This window comes from Scheffersomyces stipitis, chromosome 6 (assembly GCF_000209165.1).
Source record: "Scheffersomyces stipitis CBS 6054 chromosome 6, complete sequence".
Taxonomy (NCBI): Eukaryota; Fungi; Ascomycota; class Pichiomycetes; order Serinales; family Debaryomycetaceae; genus Scheffersomyces; species Scheffersomyces stipitis.
In genome coordinates, this window is record NC_009046.1 from 327,840 (window position 1) to 353,310 (window position 25,471).

Consider the following 25,471-nt stretch of genomic DNA (forward strand, 5'->3'; position numbering starts at 1 on the left):
AAAAGTGAAGCTCGGACTACAAAAGGGGTAGCCATTGCACGATTTATACATCGATGGCGATTTAAAGATTATTTCGAGTTGCAAATTTGATTATAGATTGAACCACCAGCCTGCAAGCAGCGACTTCTAATAAACTTGCGATCTGAACGTATAACAGTGTTCGTTAAACATCTGAGTATATATTCAACTATGAATATGAAAATTGTTTATATCTCGGTTACTTATTGGCTCCAAAAGAGTCCTTTGGTATAGTATTCAGTCTTTGGAAATAGCATGAATGCCGCAGATGAAAAAACAATTGTCAACTCGATAATATACGCTATCGTCTCAATGTATTACTCTATTAGCACAAACCACTATACAACAATAGAAAGCAGAATGAAGAGAAGACTACGATTTAAGCACAATGATTAGTAAACTTCAAAAGTCTAGGAAAAACTACACTCACTTATTTATGAAATTTATTGACTAACTCTTGAAAATATGCTCAAAGTGGTGAGCGTAACATCTCGTCGAAGAATAGACTCATATCATCACATGTGAAACTTTATGATCAAAGAGAGAAGAAAACATATATGATATAACTGTATCGACTAACGTAGAAAAATGCCCCAACAATCTTGATCTCGATCACATGAAATCCTATTGAATCTGCACATGGACATACAGTACTTAAGCTCGGTCTACCAATCCATTTCCGCACTTCTTTATTGATCTCCGGATATATAGTATAACTGCTCTGGTAGTCACAACTGTTCTTTAGCAGCAGCTAGCGTCCATCTTTTCTATCTACTTGAAATAGCTTGCGTTCGATTGTACCATCTTCGGTGAGAAGAACAGTCTTCAAAGTGGTTCCAAAATTGCTTTTACGCATCTGAAAATCTATATTGCACCCAATATTTTAGTACCGAGCTTAATTTTTCAATTTAATCCACCTTACCTTCTTCTTGCTTTCTTACCTAAATTTTAAGTTCGACACATCGGTAACCAGAGACCAATCAACTCCATCCACTATGTCATACGATCCAATCCCAGTACCCAAAGAAATCCAGGTCACCATTGGAAAAGGTATCTCAGGTACTATAGCCATACCCCACTCTGCCGAAGCTGAAAACCCATATGAAGATGGGTACGCACCAGCTACCCACAAGGCTGCTTTGATTCTCCATGGTCAGGGAGGTCACAGAGACTACTGCTACCAAAAACGTCTTGCTCACAAGCTTGCAGCCGATCTCGGAATCTACTCGCTTCGTATTGATTTCCGTGGCTGTGGATCCTCGGCTGAAAATGAAGATGCTCAGAAAGGAAGAGTCCTTGCACAAGATGTGGATGACATTCAAGCTTGTGCTGAGTTCCTTAGAGATGGAAAGCTCAACCCTCTAGGCATGTCATTCACGTTGCTGTCGATTATCGGCCATTCGCGTGGTTCTGTAGCCATGTTCTTGTGGGCCATGCTCCAAGATGAGTATCTGAAGCTTGGTGATCCAAATGCTATCATCGTTCCAAATTTGATTAACTGTTCAGGAAGATTTTCTCTGCCTACTGTAGCTGACAGATACCCTCTTCATGACGAGTTCTTTAAAGAGGTACCCATGATGTGTCTCAGACATGGCCAGATGTCTGAGATCTTGATCCCCAAAAGTGAGTTGGTGTCTCTATCCAAGCCCGATCTCTCCAAGTTACACGGCTTGACTACAGAATGGTCTGTCTTGAGTATTTATGGACTTGAGGACGAGATTATACCCATTAATGATAGTTCCTTATATGCCAATGCCTTGAACAGAGGTTATTTCTCCCATAGATTGGAATTAATTCCCAAGGCTGACCACAATTTCTATGGAGTTGAACCAATTGAACACGATGACCACAACATTGAACAAAATCCAGAAAACTTACCACTTAACAAAAAGCAGGTTGTCAACTACAACTTTAAGGTGATCGATATTATAGCCAACTTCTTGAGTCCTGAAAATGAACTCCAACGTTTCTTGCACACGTCCTTGGAGATTGGAAGATTATCGAGATGGAAAAACGTCGAAGGGGTGAGTAATTTTAGAGATATTGGTGGTTGGAAGATTCATAATCCCACTTTCCCCTTAAATTCAAGCTCAAGTTTCCCAGAAAAAAGCGCCTTGCAGTACTATGTCAAGCCTCATACCGCTTTCCGTTGTGCTAATATTTCTGGCATCAAACCAGCAGGTTTGAAAACTCTCCAAGAATTGGGGGTGAAGGCTGTGTTCGATCTTCGTTCTGATGGTGAAGTTGAGCAAGATGGAGTACCACAAAACTTAGAGCAGTATGGAATCAAAAGGATACATGCACCAGTCTTCTCCAAGGATGATTACTCTCCTCACGCAATTGCTATTAGATATACCAACTTAATGACCAGTTGGAACACTTATGTCCATGTTTATGAGAATATGTTGGAATTTGGTATTGGTGCTTACAGAACTATTTTCGAGTACATCCTCAAGGAAAACAAACCTTTCGTGTTCCACTGCACCGCTGGTAAGGACAGAACTGGTATCTTAGGAATGTTGATATTATTGTTACTTGGTGTTGATAAAAATACAATTGCCAAGGAATACGAGTTGACGACCATTGGCTTAAGACCAGACCATCCTCAATTAAGGGAAAAGTTTGTGGAAACGACCAGAAAGTTGAGAGAGAAATTGGGCGATAATAGTGATGTCGAACTCTTGATTTCTCAAGGTAGAAAGAATTGGACCATCGAAGAAGATGGATTCAACAACTTGATCAGTTCCAGATACGAAGCTATGTTGGCCACAATTGAAATGTTCCATGATACCTATGGTAACATTGTCAAATATATGAAGACCGAATTGGGCTTCACAGACAGTGAAATCAAGAGAATCTACGAAAACTTAATTATTATTGATCCTCAAAGTCGTGGATTCGAAGTTTCGGGAGCTCTCAACTGGGACCACAGGAACCTGGGAAGAGTCAAGTTGTAACAACTATTTAGCCTTTGATCATAAGTTCCTCTACAAATGGCATAGATTGCACCTCTATTTCTATCCTGATTCTAATATACATTTTTAGCAGATGATTACATACTTATTGCATTATAGGCAATGGCCTCTGTTTGAAGATCATTTTCTTGCGAACAATGTCGACAATCTGTATGTCTTCTTTTTGTTTTTCGTTTCCGTTTTCTGGACTGGTATCTTGGTTGAGTGGAATTTTCATAACTCCTAAAGGAAGATCCAATTCGACTATGGAACCTAACAATCTCTGTGATTTTCCAATGAAAAGGGTCACCTTTGAAGGGTCTTTTTCATCAAGCTGCAATTGTCCAAAGTTCACCGCATGTTTAATCTCGTCCACAGTGACGAAATTTCGTATATATTCAGCGTTGGTATCATTTTTCTGAACATTTATAGGAGCTTCATGAGGCAAATTCAACTCACCTTGGATTTCTATGAGTGAAAGTCCAAATGGGGTCGATATCACGTCATCTGGAGTATTTACTGAGGAACGTTCTGAATTTGCTATCAGGCGAACACCTGATAAGTCTACTATGGCAGAGGGCATTTTGTTGATCTATATTGAATGAATACAAGAGTTGATCTTCTCTTACATGCTATAAACGCGTTTGGGTCGCGTGCTAATGTATCACGTGGGTTTACTCCAGTGCATATCGAAGTATTTGTTACCTAATTGGGAAATTTCTTATGGCGGAACTTCCTAACAAACAAATGATAATAAACTTTTTAGTTAGATTCTTCGCTAGTACAGCCACTTAAATACGTTGGGTCCACCAAGAACGTCAAATCAACCATTTTGACATTTGTTTTATTTGGCACATTGAGTGGCGTAAGGAAAGATTAGAAAGTGGGTGCAATCTTGCTTTTGAAGCCGTTAACGCCACAACAAAAGCGAAGGCAGTAGGGCGATAAGCTGAGCAGAAATAGATTCAACCAAATTCCTTTTTCCGTGATTTTCTTCAATGAAGTGGTCCGATGTCTCACAATCAAATAGTGCCACAGACTCATCTATTGTCAAATTCTTAAGCTCTCTCGAGAAACAGACATTTTCTTAGATGTCGTCCAAAATAGGAAATGAGAAGCCTTGATATATGCATTACATTGAACTAATTTGGAAATTTTTCTGGTCACACTGCATGAATCTCAATATAGCATCCAGGAACATCTTCTTGCATTTGAAGAATAGTAACTGTTTTTCTTCGGAACACACAATTGCTGAAAAATATGGAGGCATCGTCGAGGCACAAATGTCGAATAAATAGTACCATGTTTCGCTGCTTGAGTTTGTCGAGTTTACCGAACACATCACCTTCCGGAAGTTCTTTACTATCCTTTTATTCAGCAAGCGTTAAGTACTAACAACAACAACACATCAACAACACATCAACAAAAACTATACACAGACTATATAAAATGTCCGCAACAAATTACACCGCAGTGTATGGTCTCATGCAATTATTGCGGTACCAGAACAACTATCCGGATCTTTCAAGTGGATCATGGCCACAGGCACAGCAAGGGCGTAATTTGCTTGGGAGCATTCCTCCCGTAATGCAACAATTCACGACAGATTATCAAATAAACTTATTTGGAGACTACCCTGGACCTCTGGATTTAGTTCCATCTGTCATATTTGCAGTTATATTTGGAATAATAGCTCTAGCTCATTTATTCATCTTCATTATGAATTACTCCCGGGGCCATTATTTCTGGTTATCTCTCGGGTGGTTCATTTATGGAGTAATGAGAGTGATAGGATTTTCGTTAAGACCAGTATGGGGAAGAGACTTGAGTTATGTCTTGTATGGTCCACCTTGTGAAGTGTTTTTAATTTTACCTTCTATTCTCATTGTCTCGTTCAATTTGATCCTAGCCCAGCGTATTTTCACTTGGAGACATCCTGTTGGTGGTTCCAGAAAACTCTTTTGGGGAGTCATGATAACTTTGTATGTAGTTGTGGCTGGCGTGGTTGCAATGACCATCGTAGCTTCGATTGTTCCATATCTCTACTTCTTGTCTGAAAGGGTGTACACTAGATACAAGAAAGTGGTTCAAGTTACGTCAGTTTTGGTCCTGTTGTACTCATTGACTTCGATTTCATTGTTGGGTTTGGCATACTTTTTCAAGCCAACCAAAAAAGACGAGGATTTATACACATTTCAGCCTTGGTGGATCGAGTCTTTTTCTCCATTGTACTATGTGAAAAAGGGAGCTGCTCAAGAGGCTGCTCAGTCTTTTGCTAGAAGACATTCAATACACAGAAGAGCCATTCGTGTTATTCCTGCTTCTCATCACCACTACCGTATAGTCGAAGGACTAAGTAAAGAAAGAGGAAATATTAATCATAATGCTTCATTGTTGCTAATTACAGTTACCACCGTTCTTATTTTTGTTGGCTGTATTCTCAGAGCCATAGTGGTTTTCCAAGGCAGATACCGAAAGGATAGTAGTATACTTTGTCGTCCTGTTGCCATGTACATTGTGTGGGGTGTATTTGAACTTTTTATCAACTTGTGCTACTTAATTGGCAGAGTGGACTTGAGATTTTACAGACCAGATAGACTTCCAAAGGATATCAGAGATATAATGACAGCCAACGTCTCCCAAGAACCTTCCCTAATTAGTAGGGAATCAGAGTCCGATGGATTTGAGTCTCCAGAAGAAAACGACAAGGAGACTTACGACGACTCAGAAGGTTTTGATTTCCTGGACCCTGAACCAGCTTCAAGTGTCCGCGGACCCTATGAACCCCCTAAAAGACCATTCCAAATACCATATCCTGTGGATGAGAAGTATATTCATAAGGAAGATGACGAGGATGAAGAGTTCCACTTCTAACAAAACTCTCACTAACTTATACCAATTGAGCACACTTATTGCTCCCCTTAATAGATAATTGTTTAGAGATTGTATTTTAAATGTATTAGATATATAATATTATGGAAATTGTAGTAATAGTAGAAAGAGGATCACATAATTTCGCAGTAATAAATATTTTTTCGTTATTTCCACGTGATCAAAATCTTTTTTTTGTAGTCTTCTACATTAAGATGAGATACCATTTGATCTATAGTTTACTCTACTTTTCAACCTTTGGAACCTACAAAAATGTCAAGACCGGAAGAGCTTGCTCCACCTGAGGTATTTTACAATGATACAGAATCTTTCAAATACACGTCGTCTACACGTGTGCAGCATATTCAAGCCAAGATGACCTTGAGAGCCTTGGAACTTTTGAACTTGGAAAAGGAACAGCCCCATTTCTTACTAGACTTGGGTTGTGGCTCTGGTTTATCAGGAGAAATATTGACCGAAGAAGGTTACAACTGGATAGGGATGGATATTTCACCTAGTATGTTGGCCACAGGTTTGGATAGAGATGTTGAAGGAGACCTTTTCTTAAGTGATCTTGGTAATGGTGTGCCGTTCAGAGCTGGCACTTTTGATGCAGCTATTTCTATTTCTGCCATTCAGTGGTTGTGCAATGCTGACACAGCTGGTGTAGATCCTAAGAAGAGATTGTTGTGTTTTTTTAATACGTTATACTCGTCATTGAGAAGAGGAGGAAAATTTGTGGCTCAGTTCTATCCTATGAATGATAGTCAAACTGAAGCTATACTAGGTGCTGCTAAAGTTGCTGGTTTTGGCGGTGGCTTAATCATCGACGATCCAGATTCAAAAAGACACAAGAAATATTACTTGGTGTTGACTGCTGGTCTTTCTGAAAGAACGGTTAACTTGACTGGTGCTACTATGGAGGCTCCTGTCATGAACAAGAAGGTGAACAAGAAATTGTTAAGAAAGATGGAGTCCGGCAAGGATTTCATCAATAGAAAGAAGGAGACCATGAAGAGAAGAGGTAAGAAGGTTGCCCTTGATTCCAAATTCACTGGTAGAAAGAGACGTCCTCGTTTCTAGATGTAGTCATTCCCTTCAGTTCTTTTCATAATATCTTTACCATTACGGGAGCCTTAGTGACCACTAGTTTTAAATTGAATTTTTAGAATTATTACTAAGATTGTTGCGGCTCCGTGTTTTTTCTCTATATTCATTGCATAACTTGTACATTAATACAAATTCAACCTGCGTAAAAATTGTGCGGCACGCGTAATTTCAGGCACTAAAAATCTTTTTTACTTGTTGAAAAATCGAGCAAATCATAGAAGCCTACAACTACCAGAAGCAAACGAACCACACAACTTTCAAGCAACGACACTATGTTTGGGCTTAGTGTGAAGAGCTCAGCTACGAAGCCGGTCTCCTCCTTAGTACAGACGGTTAGAACCTATTTTTCATTGAAAAAAGGTAAGTTATATCTTCATATTAAATCGCTAAGGAAATTTTTCACTAACAATATATCTGTAGATGTGCCAACGGTTTACGAACCATTGCCAAAAAAAAGAGGTGGTGAAAATGCTATCAGCTACTTGCATAAGCAGTTAGTACAGAAATACGATCCTACTGGCAAGAGACGAGCTTTGGTGGATTCCAAGACTGGCTTGAGAGCTGGAGATGTTATAAAGGTCACATATATGGATCGAACCGATGTCGTAGGAAGAGTTTTGGGAATAAAAAGAGGTCAGAACAATGTGGGGACCAACATATTGATCCGTAACAAGATCAACCGTGTTGGTTGTGAAGTCAGAATCCCATTATTCTCTCCTAAGCTCCGTAATATCGAGGTCTTGTACAAGCCAAAGAAATATTTGTCGAGAGCCAAGCAATACTACATTAGGAACACCAAACTTGATGTGGACGATGTCGAAGCTTACGTCAAGCGTCAACAACACAAGTGATAGAATAACAGTACGAAGAGTTCGTACACCTACCCTGTACATAAATGAATAAACGTTAAACATATAGCTATAAACTTTTGGTTTCACATCTCCAGAATAATTGGAAACTGCTTTGCCATTCTCCTAAACATATCAAATGTAAAAGATTAATGAAATGTGAAATTTACACAAGTGAAGTTATTATGTCTGTCGAAGATGAGCATTCAACTTATTCGTAAGTTCACTGTTAAACCTATCCATAAACCCGGGGCTCAAGGTCATCATGAGCGATTCAAAAGTTTCTCTGTATCTTGAACGGTTTGTAACATCCATCAACTGGTACCAGCCAAAAGTGCTAACGGATATCTTCAACTCGGTGTTTTCCTTAGTTTCTATGTGGAGATAACAATTTTCCTTTTTGTTTATCAAATCACAGAATGGAAAGAAGCTCTTGTATTCGGCGTAGATATTCTCGAGCTCAACAGTCGGGTTGAAAGAGTTCATGACTACTGCAATGTGGAATTCACCACCATCAATCGTCCCCTGTTCCGAAAGAAGACATTCTTTATTGGAAGGAATTCGATCAGGCGATCGTTACAAGAGTACATATAAAAGCTCGCAAATCCTCTCATAGTTGACAGACTTTTGAGTACACGGTTCACTACTCCAACGTAGGCGCTATAGAGTTACTAGCGACGTAGATATAATCATTACATTCGCAAATGACTACTGCTGTAGAATCTACGGAGATTTGATCATTTCATACTCTTATCTGCAATCTACACTAATTCTACAACTACAATTAGAGGCTATAGTCACAACTGATTCCCAGTGTTCCACGTAGATGTCAACACCAGGCGCCCAGAAACGTGCTCCAACTTAATGGTCTCTCTACGCATACATTCACTTATGAACCTCCGATCAGTATAGCCTGGAGTAGCAATACAGACTTCCATATGAAGGGTGAATCCGCGATTGATGTTAGAGAGAAAAGACAAGTTTCTATTCTGGAAAATTTTCCAATCCACTTTTATACTACTGGTTCAAATGCGGGTAACTCATGCCATATACAGATTTCCTTGTCTAGCACATATTTTAATAATTGCATCAGTATGTCAATTTTCTTACCCTGATTTACATTGTAACATACATTACTAGCAGCAGTATTCGCCAGTAGTTACATTGAGGTTTTGACTATCATGGCTTCTGCTTCCAATCCTTCGCTCACACCAGACCAATTCATAGGTTCTAACTTGAGAGTAGCAATAAAAGATGGCAGAGTAGTCACAGGCATCTTGACTGTAATAGACCCTTTCGGCAACCTTCTCCTCTCCAATGTTATTGAGGAATCAGAGGATATAATCAGTCCTCCAGGGATTCACAAACGTGACATTGGTTTGGTTAGTGTACCTCGAGAAACGATTGTAACTGTCTCCGTGGATACGAACACTCATAGAAGACTATTTAGTAAGAAGTAGTGGATTTTTTCTATTATGAATTGCTATACCTTATGCTATATCTACTTAATTAGTTAGGGTACCGATTATACCGACTCTTCTTTATTGTTGGCAGAGGATGCAGGTACAAGTTTGATTCGATATTCTTGCTCTTGGTTGGAATGGCCGCTGCTGGAGTGTTTTTCAACTTTCGGACCACTCTGACTACTTTGTCTTTGCCGACCTTCCACTGGTAATCCTGGGGAGGTTTCTTGATGATAACCTTTCGGGTTTTGCCGTTGTTCTTTGGGTTGCGATACTTCTGCGGCACATTGATAGGTCTCCTGATGAAGATAACATTGCCGTCAGCATCAACCGATTGGGTTTCTTCCCATTCACAATCTTCGTCGCTGTTATATTCATCTTCGGACTCTGTATCAGAATCGCAGTCGGATTCAGGTTTGCCTGTTTCGATTTGTTGCTGTGTAGATGTAGTCCAAGTCATAGAAGGCTTGTACTTGATTGAAGAAATCGTCGAAGTGATTATCGAAGTTTTTCTCGAAGTAGGTAATGAAGAAATAGTCGAAGTTGTCCATGAAGTCCAATATGGTGATGTTGTTCCGGTTGACAAGCTGACAGTGGTAGACAGACTGACAATTGACAGTCTAGCAGGTTTTGAAAGGCTAACACTAGTTAACAGATTTTCACTAGTTAACAGGCCGTCGGTAATAGTCAGGCTGAAAGAAGAAATTGGAGTAGGTTTTGTAGAAATAGATGAAGATAATTTTGGCGGGTAAATTGGATCTGGCGGATGAGGGTTTGAAATTGACGGTTTGCCGTGTTCCATACAAGTACCAATGAAATGATCTCTTCCACTGAAGAATGTTCCATATGGACAGATATCAACCATACAGCCAAGAACAGAATCTTCTTTGGCACAAAGACAAGTGATATCCATTTTCTGGAGAGGACATGTTTTGGCAACTTCAGCAATACAGCTAAGGAAACATGCTGGAGGAGTTGCATTTACGTAGGCAATAACGAGAGCCATGAGCGTAATAGAACAAAACCACGACATTATTTCTGTATTGATTATCACTAGAAGGAAGGGTAAATATAAGATGATAAAAAGTGGTTGCAACATTGTTAACCGCTTCTCTACTTAGCTGCGAAAAATAAGATAAGAGAGAGAAAATAATTTGCGGGTAATTTACTTAACCAAATTTTTTCATTATTTCACGATTTTATCTAGCGTTAGCATGAGATTACAGTAAGGGATAGTTTGCCAACTTAAAATGATAGTTGTAGTGTGGAGGTATTTTTGAAGAATGTAGGTACTTCACTATTTCAAATGTATAGAGAGCAAAAAGTGTATTCTTCGTTTATGATGTATCTATCAGTTAAAGGATTTTAGCTTTAATTGCAGCTGATACTCCAATCAGAAACAACCAAATTTATATCACTAGACATATAACAGATCTCTAGATGTCTTCACATACATCCTAACCCAAGTGTGGTGCTCAGAATACGGATCAGACACAGTTGCGAAAAATGTCAGAAGAAAGGAAAGGTGCATTCAAAGTTTTTCCATAGATAACCTCTCTTCCGTAATTATCCAAAAATCACAAAATTGCAATCGTGCGAACTTTGTTATGAGTCCGACGCCAAGAAGTATGAATGTCTCCTTAATTGACCATCTTAGTCCCTGCTTTCCACCTCAACTTCTACACCAGTTAAGAGGCTTATTTTTCTTATATGCACGTGACGCGTTATCCATTCGTTGGTTGTGTATGTGCGACTTCTTCAAAGTTTGGAATCGCTGGTCACAAGCCAGAAATTCCAAGCATTATCTAGAGATCTTTCTTTCAGCATTGATTAAACAGATTCTTTAACTCTACTTGGTTCGTATCTGTGTCACACGCAAACCAAGATGCAGGGCTCTTACAAAAACAACGGTTTACCCAGACCGTACTACATGAAGCCTCAGTCTAAGAGAAAACACTCACCCTATGATAACATGAAGATGCCAGTAGCATTCTTCACCTCGTCTCCCAGAAAGATCTTGGGTTATTTGATACTTTTGTCATTGTTTGGAACATGTGTATACTGGATTTCGCAGGATATGAGACCTTCTCCTCCTCCGTCATACGAGATAATTAAGCCAGAAACCATCAAAGCTACCGTTCAAGTTCCAGCTGACAACCTAGAGAAAATAGCCAACGCTGTAGGTTCTAAAGCAGACAAGGAAGCTCTCAATATCGATTTGGCTGAAAATTTGGCAGCTGGATCAAAAGGACAAAAAGGTATAGGAGTAGCAGAAGCTCCTAAAGGTGGTATTGCCAATGAAGCTGCAGTGGTAGGTAGTGATGAAGATAAAATTATTGGTACTGGAAAGAAGTCTAGACTTCAACAACAGGCGGGTGCCAATGGTGGTCAGAAGGGTTATAAAGCTTCCAAGGAAGGAGAAGTACAAAAGCCGCAGGCTATCAAGGAAGTCGATGGTGCTGGTATTCCGGCTGCTAAGGCTAAGGCTGCAGTTGAAGATGTAGAAGAAGATGATGTCACAGAAGAAGATATTGCAGAAGAAGATGTAGACATCGCAGAAGAAAAAGCTAAAGACATCTTGGATGAAACTGTGTAAGCAATCATGTATCAAAACCATTCACTTCATCATATACTATTTATTGGTGGCTATAGCTCGTTCAACATGTACAACAGCGCTTGGAGGTTCATTCATAGAGATTCGTGGATGGTCTTGATTGAATTGCTCTTCTATTAACATGAAGAAAAGTCTTTCCGTTATATATACTAATACACTGACGTACTTGAAGGCGTTGCTCAGTTTTTGTAGATTTTTTTTCCTAAAAGTACTTCATCTGTTCAATACTGCAAAAAGCAAGAGATTTACTGAACAAGACTTAATTCATCCAGTAAGTTAAGAGGCAAAAATAACGTAAGACCCCATGGGGATTCGAACCCCAGTTGCCAGCATCAGAAACCAGAGTGATAACCACTACACTATGGGATCACGTTTTCTTGAGAAAATAGCACCTCGAAATTTCAGATTGTACCTGTATCACGTGATGTATGTGGCATGATTGTGACCGAATGTGTAATATGCAGGTCTCTAACTGCTATACCGATTTTGCAAAATTAACTGGGAATAGCAAAAAAGGTTCTGCTTAACGGTGCTATTGTAACTTCTGGTCCTTTCGAAGTCTTAATTATCAAAGGTAATATCAAGAAAAATATTGATGAGAAAACGAGTTATTCTGTGATTGTAGAACATGTCCAGCAATTAACAACTGCTACTTACACTGATATTTCGTTACAATAAATTATCAGATTAATTAAAGTGATTCCTAAAATCCGTTCTCTATAGAAAATCTATATCACATTATTTCACACTTGTCGTGTTGCTGTTTCCTTGCGCCAACAATATCCTCATACTGCTCTTTCTTCCTATCTCTTAATTTCTCCTTGACTTCAACGGGGAAATATTTTTCCATTACATTCATTGCATCCATATCCAAATTAGACCCGTCTGCAATAAGTATTGCGTTCTCGTTTCTGCAAATTGGACAGTTAATCTTATTTTGTTGCTTCAACTTGACCAAACACCTCACACAAAACAAGTGTCCACATTGCAACCTGATCGGCTTGTAAGCGATTGACATACAAATTGGGCAAGTGTAGTCCTCTAGTTGTGGAATCAAAGTGAGGACTCTATTTTGGAGAATGTAACAAATGGATTGAGCTATAGAGGTTCCTGTAATAAAAATGTGGTCATTGGAAACTAATTCCGGAAACTTGTGCAGAATACCAAGTGAAGTTTGTTTGTCGAATTTTTTCAAGATCTTTCTGAATGCTTCTGTATTTATGGATTGAAATTGCAAGATTTTCAAAAGATGATAATTCATGCTCACAAATTGATTGAAAGCATCCAAGCTCTTCAGGTTTTTGAATTTCTGTAGAATTCCTGATTTCTCAACGTTATCTAGAAATTGTGCAAGATTCTTCTTGATTTGTTCGCTGTTCCTTTGTGATGAAAGCAAGGAGGTCTCATTATACTTGAAAAACACCTCGGAATCCAAATAAATTCTAAAAAGTTCTCTCCATGTGTACATATCAGAATTCTTCCATCTAGAAGCATTATTTGACAATGTAGCTACTATTCCTCCTAATTCTTGAACCTCATCGATAAGTTTCTTTTCCTCTGCCGTTTTTAATTTATCGAGGTTTTCAAGTTCACCTTCTAGCATTTGGAAGAATTTTGAGTCTGAGTTTAACATGATGTAAATTTCATTTTTCTTCCTGTTATGTGTTGCTGGTGGTGTAGACTCAGACAATGCAGAATCTATATTTGTTGCTTCTGATTTTTCACTGATTGATTTTGCAACTGCTGGTGGTGAACCTTCACGACTGTGCGCTGGTGATATCACAATGATCTCATCATTTTCTTCTTTCAATTCAATGATTTTTTCGGTATCCAGATCTTCTGATGAATCCACTTCTGGTGTATCAGCTTTAAATGATTCTAGTGGAGGTGGTTTCAAGTGCTGGAGAGGTGCATCGTCATTAAGCAAAGATTCTATTCGTTTCTTCAATTGCTGGCCCAACTCATAGATATGATCATCTGTGTATTGGTCGTTTGAATAGTCCAAGGTGATCTTTAGCATCGGCTTAATGTCGTGACTGTTGTCTTTGGACTTGGTCAAGGTATATTCAGCGACTATTGGGTTTGAGGCAGTTGTATCATTTTCGTCGAGTTCAACGATTTTACTGTCAGCATCTTGGAAGAGCAACTTGAGGGTATTTTTTTCAAGGCCCAAGAACTTGAGTTCGTTGACTACCTTGTTGATGCACTTTTTTAGAGCTTTGTATTGAATGGCTGCCTCCATCCATTCTTCGGGTATGTCATCCTCTATCAAGGTCTGTTCGAGAACTTTGGCGAACTTCATGACGAGATCGTGGTTGCTGAGATTTGAATAGGATGTGTTTTGTTACTTGAACCTTGATTCTTATCTCAGTTGATAAATGCGATGAGCTGAAGATGACCTGGATATACTAGATAATAGACAAGGTTGTGGTCGTGATGAGCTATGGTAGCAGAAAACGTCTGCGATGAGAATGTGGCTATTATGAGTCGAATGTTGTCAGTTCCTATCCTTTACAACTTTGCTTGGCTCAAACAGTGTTGGTGGTTCTGGCTATTTGAGCTCTGCTATATAAATGTTCTAGTTATTGTATAACTGGCAGTGTCGATGACCATAGCAGGATGTGACGTCTGCCTGAAGGACTTGGCAAGATCGGAGGTAGATCGTGGGGCAAATGCAACTAGCGAATTACAGGGTGCTGAATAATAATTTTCTTAGCCTCAAGATGGTCCACTATGTAATTCGGGATGGTTTTGAAGCCGTTGGGGAGATTAATAGACCTTAAACTGCTTTTAGAATGCAGATAAGAAAAGAATCCATGTAAGGCTGAAATTTTTTGGCGTTTGTTTTTTTTAGCTTCTCACTACAGTGTTGGAAGCCAGCACACGTGGGAGAAATTTTCCATACAATATTCTGGAAGCCTTGTGTGAAACGACAGATGCCAACTTTTTCTTGCAGATGAGTTTTGTGTCGCGGGGTGACAATTGCTGCAACTATCTGTTTGCAACCTGTCTTGGCTCAATCGTATCAGGTCGGTAGGGGAAGCTACTGGAGCCAGGGGAGGTGGGAATCAGATATGGCGGTTTCAGGTCTTGTTAGCCAGGGTCACGGTACCAGATCGAGAGTCGCCTGACAGACACGTGCACAGTGACCACTTTCTCTGATAGGCAGAGCATGCAGGCACGAATAATGCTCCTTATACTATCTTTCAGTAAGTGAAGGTGGGTAACCAACAGACTTGCAGATGTCGTAATTCCTCCAAATGCAAAGATGTGGAAGTATCCTGTGGGCTCTTTTATTTTTAGGGTTTGGTGTTTTTTGCTCTTTCTTGCGCTTCATGGTGGATATTCTGAAACAATGGGTGCAAAAAAATTCTATTCCAACTCCCACGAATAAAACAATTTGCCGATCCTCCACTATCGCTACAAATATAGTCACTGTAGCTACATATGTAGTAAATATTGCTAAAGACACACAGGTGATCACATTGATATCTTTTTGTCTCTGACGCTTCCCCTGTTTCAACCGCTTCTTTTTCGCTGTTTCGTTCAGTGCTGGTGGTATCTCTTCAACTCACTTCTATTGTTGTCAGTTACGAGTAGTCTCGGGAAATTAGTTGGTAACCCATGCAGCCAACAGGCTTGTAACCTAACAAGTTATTCTTCCACAATGTGCCGGGGGAATTTTGTGGGGAAGCTCGTTGTGATTCAGTATGCAGCACCGAAATTTTCCTGTAAATTGTCGATACCCTATTTAAACTTTAAATTAATGGGTGAAAAAAGATGCACCAAATTTAACAATTGCAACGAAATTCAATAATACATGAACATTTCTTCAAAATTTATACAACAAAATGCAAAAAAATTCCGATACCGGGAGTCGAACCCGGGTCTGCTCGGTGAAAGCGAACCGTGCTAGCCGTTACACTATATCGGAGAAGTTGTTGGTTTTGCTTTCCCTGTTGGCTCGAGGCAAAATTGAAGACAGCCTCTGCAACAGCCCGTTTTTTGGATTATAATACATGTCAATTCGTAAAAATTAAGATTTCACCTAATTTTCAGGTAAAGCCGTCGATGGTTTTAGCTGTAGGTGTCCTCCAGACTTTCGTTATGGATTAGAGGAAGATTTATATACTAGTATGCTTGAGTGTTTTTGCGATACTTGCAATTTCATAAATGATTCACCTTTTAGCTGTGCATAACTGTAGTAATATTATATGTCAGTGTGAACATTTCCAGAATAGTTTTATCGATCATGTTTCAATGGTATTTAACAATATATATATAAATTGACTTCTTTCACAAGGTTTTGAATTATATTTCTGGAAGATATTTCCAAATTTATCAAAAAATAAAAAATAAGTTTTGGATGCAAGTCTCTTGTCTACATCGATAATAATACGAATTAAGTACTTACTACTGAGAGACACAATTCTATTAAACGAAAAGTATCCAGCCGAAATACACTTGCAAAAGCTCAACGCAAGTCGCAGCCATTTTGCAATCATACGAACATATTGAGTGTGCAGAACATTCTCGAACAAGCCTGCAGACAGTCACCAACATCTGAGAACGTTTAAACTCATATGAATGCTACGAGCTTCGAATCTAAATTATTGACCACCTCACCTATTTATTCATAAAATATACCATACTAGCGAGCCCAACATGGATTTCGAATTAGAACCTACTTTGGAATCAATAGTACAACAGGATACCTTGAAGTGGATCTTTGTCGGAGGCAAAGGTGGTGTCGGTAAAACCACCACCTCTTCATCTATCGCTGTACAATTGGCATTGAACCACCCCAACGATCAGTTCTTGTTGATCTCAACCGATCCTGCCCACAACTTGTCTGATGCATTCTGTCAAAAATTCGGGAAAGATGCCAGAAAGGTCGACGGCTTGTCCAACTTGTCATGCATGGAAATCGACCCCGAGGCTGCTATGAGTGACTTACAACAACAAGCCCAACAATACAATAATGATCCAAACGATCCTTTGAAAAGTATGATGAACGATATGACCGGTTCAATTCCCGGTATTGACGAAGCGTTGTCGTTCATGGAAGTGTTGAAACACATCAAAAGCCAAAAGGTGGACGAAAACGACGACAAGGACAAGATCTCCTACAGAACCATTATCTTCGATACTGCTCCTACTGGTCACACATTGCGTTTCTTGCAGTTGCCCTCTACTTTACAAAAACTCTTGTCCAAATTCCAGGCTTTGTCAGGCAAATTTGGTCCAATGATGAGCATGTTGGGTGGAGGTAACCAGCAGGAAATGTTTGATAAGTTGAACGAAGTGCAAAAAAATGTCACCGAGGTGAACGAACAGTTTACTAACCCCGATTTGACCACTTTTGTGTGTGTATGTATCTCCGAATTCTTGTCGTTGTACGAAACCGAGAGAATGATTCAGGAATTGATGTCATACAACATGGACGTCAACTCTATTGTTGTCAACCAGTTGTTGTTCGCCGACGACGACGAAAAGCCTTGTAAGAGATGTGTCAGTAGATGGAAGATGCAAAAGAAGTATTTGGACCAAATGGCCGAATTGTACGAAGACTACCATTTGGTTAAGATGCCTTTATTAGGTACCGAAATCAGAGGCGTAGAAAACTTGAAGAAATTCTCTAAGTTCTTGTTAACTCCATATGACCCTAAGGTCAATGGTGACCTTGTCACCAGTTTAGAGGAGAAATAAATAGTAACTCTGAATGTATATAAATATACTTAATAGTCTTTAAACACTTCTATTCGAAGAACATAAATATTGCACGTGACTTTCGTGAATTGAGATCGGACTGGAAAATTATTTACGAACCAAAGCTGTTCCGAGTTATTTATTTCGGATTATCAGTTTACGACAAAGGAGAGTCTCTCTTTGCAACACAGTGCAGGGACTGGTTGACTACGAACTGAGCGATCTGGAAACACAAGTTTACAAATCTTGAATTTCAATCATGGCCAGAGGGAATCAGAGAGATTTGGCCAGAGCTAAGAATTTGAAGAAGCAACAGGATGCTGCCAAGAACGCAAAGAAGAGTGGCGATCCTGCCAAAAGAATGGAGAGTGATGCTGAGAAGATGAGAAGAAAGCAAGCTGAAGGTATGTGGTAATCCTCTATGACAATTTGCTTTGAACATGTTTCTGTGATATACTAACGATTTTTTATATAGCTGATGCCAGAAAGATGGCCGAGCAACAAGGTAACAAGAAGTAAGCCAACTTCTGATACTAGAAGCAAGTTGCTTCGACAGTAGCGTTGCTGTTGGATATCTTTACATCATTTGTTTGGTATTTTTACATTTGTGCCAGTATTGTACAGGTTTAGGGTGCAATCTTCTGTTGGAGTTGGAGGCCTAGCTGAAGCTAAAAGCAGAAGAACCAGCATTGAGTATGTTGATTTGTAGTTCAACAAATAATAACCAGCATAAATGTTTTACGTTTACAAGGAGAGCAGGTTCCAGATGTCATCGGCCTACTTCTGGGGAAATCTGCTATTGTAGGACAACTATTTTCAATAAACTATCTAGTAATCATAGCAGGCTATAAAACGACTATATGATTACCATGAACCGAATTCGATATCCCAATATCCGAATCAGGAAAAGCTTCCTATTCCAATATATATAAGCAAAGGGATTGGTCGGAGAATTCCGCCTGCACTATGCCAGGAAAACCTGCAGTGCGGGGGTATATAATATTCCCATAATTTTCACTTCGTTGAATACTTTTCAGTTTATCACTCTTTCTGTTCTCTACTTCAATTATCCACTCAATTGCCAATTTTTTACCACTATGTTGATCGAAGAAACCTACCACGATGTCAAGACCTCTTATGGCACCACCATGAGATTATTTGTCTTCCATCCCAAGGTGCCTAACTACCCCAAGGTCAAGTTCCCAGGTGTCATTGTCTACAGTGAAATCTACCAGGTTACCGGCCCAGTTTCCAGATTCGCCAAGGACATTGCAGGTCAAGGATTCATCGTCGTGTGTCCATCGATCTACCATAACTTTGAGAGCTATGAAGCATTGACTTACGATGATGAAGGTACTGACAAAGGTAACAAGTACAAGATTGAAAAGGAGTTGAAGTCTTACGATGAAGACAACAATTTGTCCATTGAGTATTTGTTGTCGTTGCCAACATGTAACGGCAAGATTGGTGCCACTGGAATGTGCCTTGGTGGCCATTTAGCATTCCGTTCATCTTTGGATCCTAGAGTCAAAGCTGCTGTCTGTTTCTTTGCTACAGACATCCACATCCATGCCTTGGGCAAGGGTAAGAATGATGACTCCTTGAAGAGATCCAGCGAGATCAAGGGTGAAATCATCATGATCTTTGGCTGCAAAGATAACCACGTTCCTTTGGAGGGTAGAGACTTAATCAGATCTACATTGAGAGCCAACAACGTTGATATGACCTTTATTGAGATCAACGATGCTCAACATGCCTTTGTCAGAGACGAGCTCAGTAAAGGCAGGTACGACCCTGCTACTACTAAGAACTGTTTCGAATGGCTCTTGGAATTGTTCAACAGAAAGCTCAAGTTGGACTATGGTGACCACGACGGTAAGGCTGAGGTGATTGAGAACATCTGCTGAGTAGTATATGACATAGAAAAGGTAGAAAAAAAAGAAAAACAAAATAAAAAATTATGCCTAATATCTAAATGAAGAGTACAATCAAAATTCATACCTTTAAAAGGAAGTACCCCAGTCTACTGAATGTAAAGGTTTATATGTTTTATGTACATATGGTAGCGCGAATTCAAATTTACCCTGCACACGACCACGAGGATATGCAGGAATACACTCGTTGAAAAATCACCATCCTGAAAAAAATTCATCAAGTCTTTCAGCTTGACAAATTGTTCAACAGACCATTAGAACTAGTATACAGCCGATAATATGAGACCAATAAAGTTGATGGGTCACGAGCGTTCGTTGACACAAGTCAAGTACAACAGAGAAGGGGACTTATTATTCTCTGTGGCCAAAGATAATGCTGCCTCTATCTGGTATTCCTCCAACGGTGAGAGATTAGGTACTTTAGAAGGTCACCAGGGTGTGATCTGGTCGATTGACGTTGATCCTGATACCCATTTATGTGCTACAGGAGGTGGTGATTTGGCTATCAAGTTGTGGAAGGTCGAGACTGGTAAATGTGTTTTCACGTGGGAATCTCCATCTCCTGTGAGAAGAGTGGCTTTCTCACCAGATGGATCTAGACTCTTAGCTATTGCTGACCAGGTCATGGGACATATTGGTACGATTGTAGTTTACGAAATAAATCACGACGACGAATCTTTAACGAACCAAAGCACCGAGCCATCATTGGTGATCGAGACTCCTCAGGATGGAGCTAAGGCTACTGTCGCTGGATGGTCAGCTAACGGCGAGTTCATTATTTCCGGTCATGATGACGGCTACATCTACAAGTACGATGCCCAGACTGGTGAAGCCGTTAACTCACTTGAAGCTCACGGAATTCACACTGAAGAAAAAAACGTTACCGTTACTGACATACAGTTTGCTGCTGAAGACAGATCTTATTTCATCACTTCTTCGAAGGACAAATGTTCCACATTGATCGATGTCGACACCTTTGAAATCTTGAAGGTATACAAGGCAGACGCACCTATGAACACCGCTGCTATAACCCCACTTAAAGACTTCGTCATCTTGGGTGGTGGTCAGGAAGCCAGAAACGTCACAACGACTGCTGAATCGCAGGGTAAGTTCGAGGCCAGATTCTACCACAAGGTGTTTGAAGACGAAATCGGTCGTGTCAAAGGTCATTTCGGTCCATTGAACACCGTCGCTGTTCACCCAGATGGTACTGGTTACAGTAGTGGAGGAGAAGATGGTTTCATCAGAGTGCATACCTTCGACAAGTCGTACTTCGACTTCTACGTCGATGCCGCTGAGAAGAATACCGAAAAGTCAGCTGAAAAGGCTTAAACGTAGGTCCAATATCTGGGCATATATAAGAAAAAGACTTAATCGTTTGCATGCAACTAGATTTACTGCCCATTGGACCGAAGAGAGCTTTGTAGCTCCAGCCGGTCTTTGGGTCCAACTAATGGCGAAACTTCCGTCATGCCTTGTATACTACATATCATAAATTCATACAAATGTCTCTATCTGAGTCACCGTAGTCTATGGTTTTTCTAAGTAAGTGTGAAGAGTTAAAGAGAGAACCTCCTCCAAATTTCAAATAGTAGTCATGTGACATCGCTACCTTTTTTTGGCTGCTCTGTATTGTTCTTCAGCCTTCCATGTGCACAACTCAGAAACTTCTAGCAGGTTCCAGTAGCTTGAAATTCAGATGACTGCGAAAATGATCCTCCATAGATAAGCATTTGTATTTATAAGGAGGCGAAATCTTGCCATAAAAAATTCATGTTTTTAAGATTTATATTGATTTATTAAATATATTTCAGTATTTTAACAATATCAAATCAGACCTTGCCAAATATGCTAGACTTCTACTATCCAAACAAATCTTACCCATTCGTTGTGGAAAACGGTATTCTCTCTGACTTGATCAACCGTTTCGACAGACTGGCAATTATCCCCAGTCAACAGGAATTGTACAGGATCAGACAACAACAAGAAAGAGAACGTTATGCAAGAAGACAGGCAGCTCTCAGAGAGAGAGAGTATGAACGAATATGTCGGCAACAGGCTTACCATCAATTGAGCAGACCCTCTCATCTTAAACAATTGGAAACTTCTCAGGACTACCAGATTCAGGTATTCAAGAGGTATGGAGACTTCAATAACTACCAGATAAGAGTAGTCAAGAACTCAGATGAGGTTTTCTTGAAGATCCACAGCGATGAAGACGACTTCGACCGATCGTTCCATCTTGATGAAGAATCCATTGACGTCCACAACGTCACGTGGAAGTGGCTCAAGGGTAACAATGCATTGGTGGTGTATTTGCCTAAACTTGATGTTGCTGTGACTTCTCCCTTAACTAAGGAGGAAAAGAGGAAATTTAAGAAACAACAGGTGACTGAAAAAATCCATAAATCAAAACAGAGGAGACTTGAGAAGAAGTTGAAGAAACGAGCTGAAAGGGAATTGGCTCATAAACAAAGAGAAGAGGCCAGAATATCGAGAAAGGAAAGGAAAAATCGCCACAAATATGGCTATCAAAACCCAGAGAAATCGGTTTTAGCCACTGAAGATAGCGATCTTGAAGTTGAGCCGATTTTTGGAGTGCCTGCTTCTCCAGTGTTGGAGCCAGTTGTTGCTCCAGTATCTAGCAGCACTGATTCCGAGTACGAAACACCCAGTGAATCAGAAGAAGAGGAAGAAACTAGTAGTCCTTCAATAACTCCGACACATACCATTTCTTTAGAAGAAATTGAGGACGAAGAGTTTGTAAACTACAACAAACGTTTAGCAGATTCGCAAGATTGTTTGTAAACACTAGGAAACGAGGCTCTAGATAGACACTTACATATTTTAATTATTATGACATGATGCTTTATTAAACTTGTTTTTCGTAGATATTTTACAATAGTTTTCGTTATTGCAAATTCTAAATATGATTTGCACCAGTAGAGGTTATCCAAAAAGAAATATTACACTAAATAATTATGCGCTATATAACGGATATTAAATCAACAATATGTTGCACAAACCTGGTTAGGAATAGTAATGAGATTGTGCCGCAGAGTCACGTGAATACACTATCTATATTTTTCATTAATAAGAATGCATTTTTGCAATGAACCTTCTTACAGAATTGTCCTCTTAGATCAGAACGTGTAGTTCATAATTTTTTCTGCTTTTTCTCAACTCATTTGCTTTATCCAGTATTGCTATAGCAAACTAGACTAATTCACCATGGCTCCTTCCCAAGAAAGTGCCAATGGTAACCAGCTTGACACGTCTGGATCCGATGCAGAGGGTGGATTCATCGTCAATGATCCAAGCTACAACAAAAGAAGAACAAGAAGAACTTCCACAAAGGACACGTCATATCATGAGTCTACAGACGATGATGAGTTATTCGAAGATTTTAGCGAAGCGAAAACACCTGCAAAACGTACTCGAGCCACGCGCTCCAAAGTTACCAAAAGGAAGACGAAGTTAGAACAAGATAACGGAGACTCAGAATTCGTGCTAAAGATTACAGAAAACGAAGATGACGCAGACGACGACTTTGAAATTCTTTCTTTCAATACGGTTGACAAAAATGGCTCCTCGAAAGATATGGCAATCGAATTGTCAGAAGACGATCTTGATTTGGAAGACGACTTACCTTTATCAAGTAGAGGTGCAAACAAGAAAGGTAAAGTAACCAAGAAAAAGCCGAGGAAGAAGAAGGAGCCCAAAGTTAAAGTTCCATATTTCACGCGTATCACCAACCGTTTGTACGAGTTTCACCCTCACTTGAAAGATGTATTCCCCTATTTGGCGTCTTTGGAACGGATTCCAGTAGAACGCTCTCCACAACCTCCTTCAATGAATATCAAACTCTTGCCGTTCCAGCTTGAAGGTTTGAACTGGTTGAAGAAACAAGAAGATGGTGAGTTTCAAGGTGGAATATTGGCCGATGAAATGGGTATGGGTAAAACCATCCAGACAATCGGGTTATTCACCAGTGACTTGACTAAGCGGCCCAATTTGGTAGTTGGTCCAACTGTTGCGTTGATGCAATGGAAAAATGAAATCGAAAAACATACAGAACCGGGATTGTTGAAAGTGTTGTTGTACCATGGAGCCAACAGAACTACTGATGTCAAAGAGTTAAGTAAATATGACGTCATATTGACATCGTACTCCGTTCTTGAATCTGTATATCGTAAAGAAAACCATGGATTTAAGAGAAAAAGCGGATTGGTAAAGGAAAAGTCAGCACTACATGCAGTGGAATTCTACAGAGTGATTTTGGATGAAGCTCACAACATCAAGGACAGAACATCTGGAACAGCTAAAGCAGCGAATAACTTAAGATGTAAGAAGAGATGGTGTTTGTCAGGAACACCATTACAAAACAGAATTGGTGAAATGTACTCCTTAATTCGATTCATGAAAATGGAGCCTTTTCACCAATACTTCTGTACCAAGTGTGATTGTAAGAGTGACGAATGGAAGTTTTCTGATTGGAGACACTGTGACCAATGTGGGCATGCACCAATGGTTCACACCAATTTCTTTAACCATTTCATGTTGAAGAATATTCAAAAATTTGGTATTGAGGGTGACGGTCTAGTAAGTTTTCAGAATATTAGGCTACTTTTGCAAAATGTAATGTTAAGAAGAACCAAAATTGAAAGAGCTGATGACTTGGGACTACCACCAAGAATAGTAGAGATCAGAAGGGACAGGTTTAACGAAGAAGAAAAGGATTTGTATACATCGCTATACAGTGATTCCAAGAGAAAGTTTAACGATTATGTCGCTGAAGGTGTCGTGTTGAATAACTATGCCAATATCTTTACTTTGATAACAAGAATGAGACAGCTTGCTGATCATCCGGATTTGGTATTAAAAAGAGTTGGCACGAATCAAATTTCCAGTGAAATCGAAGGAGTGATAATGTGTCAGCTTTGTGACGATGAAGCTGAAGAGCCGATTGAATCTAAGTGTCACCATAGATTTTGCAGGATGTGTATTCTGGAATACGTAGAGTCATTTATGGGCGAAGAGAAGAATTTACAGTGTCCGGTTTGCCATATTGGATTATCTATTGATTTGGAGCAGACTGCCCTTGAAGTTGACGAAGAGTTGTTTTCAAAGGCTTCTATCGTCAATAGAATCAAGATGGGTTCGCATGGAGGTGAATGGAGATCTTCTACAAAGATCGAAGCTTTAGTAGAAGAACTCTACAAGTTAAGATCAGACAAACATACGATCAAATCCATTGTCTTCTCACAATTTACTTCGATGTTGGACTTGATCGAATGGAGACTAAAGAGAGCTGGGTTCCAGACAGTGAAATTACAAGGATCGATGTCTCCACAACAGCGTGACAATACTATCAAGTATTTCATGGATAATACTGAAGTAGAAGTATTCTTGGTTTCTTTGAAAGCCGGTGGTGTCGCCCTTAATTTGTGTGAAGCCTCTCAAGTATTTTTGATGGACCCCTGGTGGAATCCAAGTGTTGAATGGCAGTCCATGGATAGGGTGCATAGAATTGGCCAAAAGAGACCTATTCGAATTACCAGATTTTGTATTGAGGACAGTATAGAGATGAAGATTATTGAGTTACAGGAAAAGAAAGCCAATATGATTCATGCTACTATAAACCACGACGACGGTGCGGTGAATCGTTTGACTCCCGATGACTTGCAGTTCTTGTTTATGAACTAAATGGGGTTTGTATAAGACTTTATTGTATTATCTGCAATCATACATATTAGCAATTTAGATTCGTAAAATTTTGCAACTATAGTTACAACCGTACAACTGATTGTTATCTTCACGTGACTTGATATCACTCAAAATGCTGCGAAATTTACTCTGACTCATCTACGGCGTATCTCCAGGCATTAGGAAAGTAACCAGTTGACATGCAGGACCATTGATTTTATCGAGTCACCAATAGCGGAGTGAA

General features: G+C 39.6%; 15 protein-coding genes across 15 annotated transcripts; 12 read left to right on the forward strand and 3 right to left on the reverse strand. All coding sequences in view use genetic code 12, as the record gives it.

Annotated features, from left to right (window-relative positions):
• Window positions 1-1,013: 1,013 nt before the first annotated feature.
• Window positions 1,014-2,975, forward strand: PICST_36571 (predicted protein; the record flags this gene model as incomplete). Its single annotated transcript, XM_001385368.1, has 1 exon — window positions 1,014-2,975. One exon carries the CDS (start codon window positions 1,014-1,016, stop codon window positions 2,973-2,975), a length of 1,962 nt encoding a protein of 653 aa, XP_001385405.2.
• A 103-nt stretch (window positions 2,976-3,078) lies between these two features.
• Window positions 3,079-3,555, reverse strand: PICST_62274 (predicted protein; the record flags this gene model as incomplete). The annotated part of the gene is made up of 1 exon (XM_001385714.1): window positions 3,079-3,555. The coding sequence occupies one exon, from the start codon at window positions 3,553-3,555 to the stop codon at window positions 3,079-3,081; it is 477 nt and encodes a 158-aa protein (XP_001385751.2).
• An 866-nt stretch (window positions 3,556-4,421) lies between these two features.
• PICST_36572 (predicted protein) lies at window positions 4,422-5,846 on the forward strand (the record flags this gene model as incomplete). The annotated part of the gene is made up of 1 exon (XM_001385369.1): window positions 4,422-5,846. The coding sequence occupies one exon, from the start codon at window positions 4,422-4,424 to the stop codon at window positions 5,844-5,846; it is 1,425 nt and encodes a 474-aa protein (XP_001385406.2).
• A 270-nt stretch (window positions 5,847-6,116) lies between these two features.
• PICST_32655 (predicted protein) lies at window positions 6,117-6,926 on the forward strand (the record flags this gene model as incomplete). Its single annotated transcript, XM_001385370.1, has 1 exon — window positions 6,117-6,926. One exon carries the CDS (start codon window positions 6,117-6,119, stop codon window positions 6,924-6,926), a length of 810 nt encoding a protein of 269 aa, XP_001385407.1.
• Window positions 6,927-7,225: 299 nt separating this feature from the next.
• PICST_36574 (predicted protein) lies at window positions 7,226-7,804 on the forward strand (the record flags this gene model as incomplete). Its single annotated transcript, XM_001385371.1, has 2 exons — window positions 7,226-7,238; window positions 7,374-7,804. The coding sequence occupies 2 exons, from the start codon at window positions 7,226-7,228 to the stop codon at window positions 7,802-7,804; spliced, it is 444 nt and encodes a 147-aa protein (XP_001385408.1).
• A 1,178-nt stretch (window positions 7,805-8,982) lies between these two features.
• PICST_49015 (predicted protein) lies at window positions 8,983-9,261 on the forward strand (the record flags this gene model as incomplete). Its single annotated transcript, XM_001385372.1, has 1 exon — window positions 8,983-9,261. The coding sequence occupies one exon, from the start codon at window positions 8,983-8,985 to the stop codon at window positions 9,259-9,261; it is 279 nt and encodes a 92-aa protein (XP_001385409.1).
• Window positions 9,262-9,472: 211 nt separating this feature from the next.
• On the reverse strand, window positions 9,473-10,297 carry PICST_61692 (predicted protein; the record flags this gene model as incomplete). The annotated part of the gene is made up of 3 exons (XM_001385715.1): window positions 9,473-9,700; window positions 9,875-9,908; window positions 9,936-10,297. Coding segments are annotated over 3 exons (624 nt in total), but the record flags the coding sequence as incomplete, so codon positions are not given.
• Window positions 10,298-11,149: 852 nt separating this feature from the next.
• On the forward strand, window positions 11,150-11,587 carry PICST_23026 (predicted protein; the record flags this gene model as incomplete). Its single annotated transcript, XM_001385373.1, has 2 exons — window positions 11,150-11,401; window positions 11,429-11,587. Coding segments are annotated over 2 exons (411 nt in total), but the record flags the coding sequence as incomplete, so codon positions are not given.
• A 1,081-nt stretch (window positions 11,588-12,668) lies between these two features.
• Window positions 12,669-14,180, reverse strand: PICST_61460 (predicted protein; the record flags this gene model as incomplete). The annotated part of the gene is made up of 2 exons (XM_001385716.1): window positions 12,669-14,001; window positions 14,026-14,180. Coding segments are annotated over 2 exons (1,488 nt in total), but the record flags the coding sequence as incomplete, so codon positions are not given.
• Window positions 14,181-16,543: 2,363 nt separating this feature from the next.
• On the forward strand, window positions 16,544-17,587 carry ARR4 (pump-driving ATPase; the record flags this gene model as incomplete). Its single annotated transcript, XM_001385374.1, has 1 exon — window positions 16,544-17,587. The coding sequence occupies one exon, from the start codon at window positions 16,544-16,546 to the stop codon at window positions 17,585-17,587; it is 1,044 nt and encodes a 347-aa protein (XP_001385411.1).
• A 259-nt stretch (window positions 17,588-17,846) lies between these two features.
• On the forward strand, window positions 17,847-18,002 carry PICST_47694 (predicted protein; the record flags this gene model as incomplete). The annotated part of the gene is made up of 1 exon (XM_001385375.1): window positions 17,847-18,002. One exon carries the CDS (start codon window positions 17,847-17,849, stop codon window positions 18,000-18,002), a length of 156 nt encoding a protein of 51 aa, XP_001385412.1.
• Window positions 18,003-18,440: 438 nt separating this feature from the next.
• Window positions 18,441-19,558, forward strand: DLH1 (carboxymethylenebutenolidase). The gene has a single exon (XM_001385376.1). It carries the CDS (start codon window positions 18,685-18,687, stop codon window positions 19,492-19,494), a length of 810 nt encoding a protein of 269 aa, XP_001385413.1. The 5' UTR covers window positions 18,441-18,684; the 3' UTR covers window positions 19,495-19,558.
• A 242-nt stretch (window positions 19,559-19,800) lies between these two features.
• On the forward strand, window positions 19,801-21,034 carry TIF34 (Eukaryotic translation initiation factor 3 39 kDa subunit (eIF3 p39) (Translation initiation factor eIF3, p39 subunit); the record flags this gene model as incomplete). The annotated part of the gene is made up of 1 exon (XM_001385377.1): window positions 19,801-21,034. One exon carries the CDS (start codon window positions 19,801-19,803, stop codon window positions 20,851-20,853), a length of 1,053 nt encoding a protein of 350 aa, XP_001385414.1. The 3' UTR covers window positions 20,854-21,034.
• A 335-nt stretch (window positions 21,035-21,369) lies between these two features.
• Window positions 21,370-22,329, forward strand: PICST_32663 (predicted protein; the record flags this gene model as incomplete). The annotated part of the gene is made up of 1 exon (XM_001385378.1): window positions 21,370-22,329. One exon carries the CDS (start codon window positions 21,370-21,372, stop codon window positions 22,327-22,329), a length of 960 nt encoding a protein of 319 aa, XP_001385415.2.
• A 792-nt stretch (window positions 22,330-23,121) lies between these two features.
• Window positions 23,122-25,227, forward strand: RAD16 (nucleotide excision repair protein; the record flags this gene model as incomplete). Its single annotated transcript, XM_001385379.1, has 1 exon — window positions 23,122-25,227. One exon carries the CDS (start codon window positions 23,122-23,124, stop codon window positions 25,225-25,227), a length of 2,106 nt encoding a protein of 701 aa, XP_001385416.2.
• Window positions 25,228-25,471: the final 244 nt, after the last annotated feature.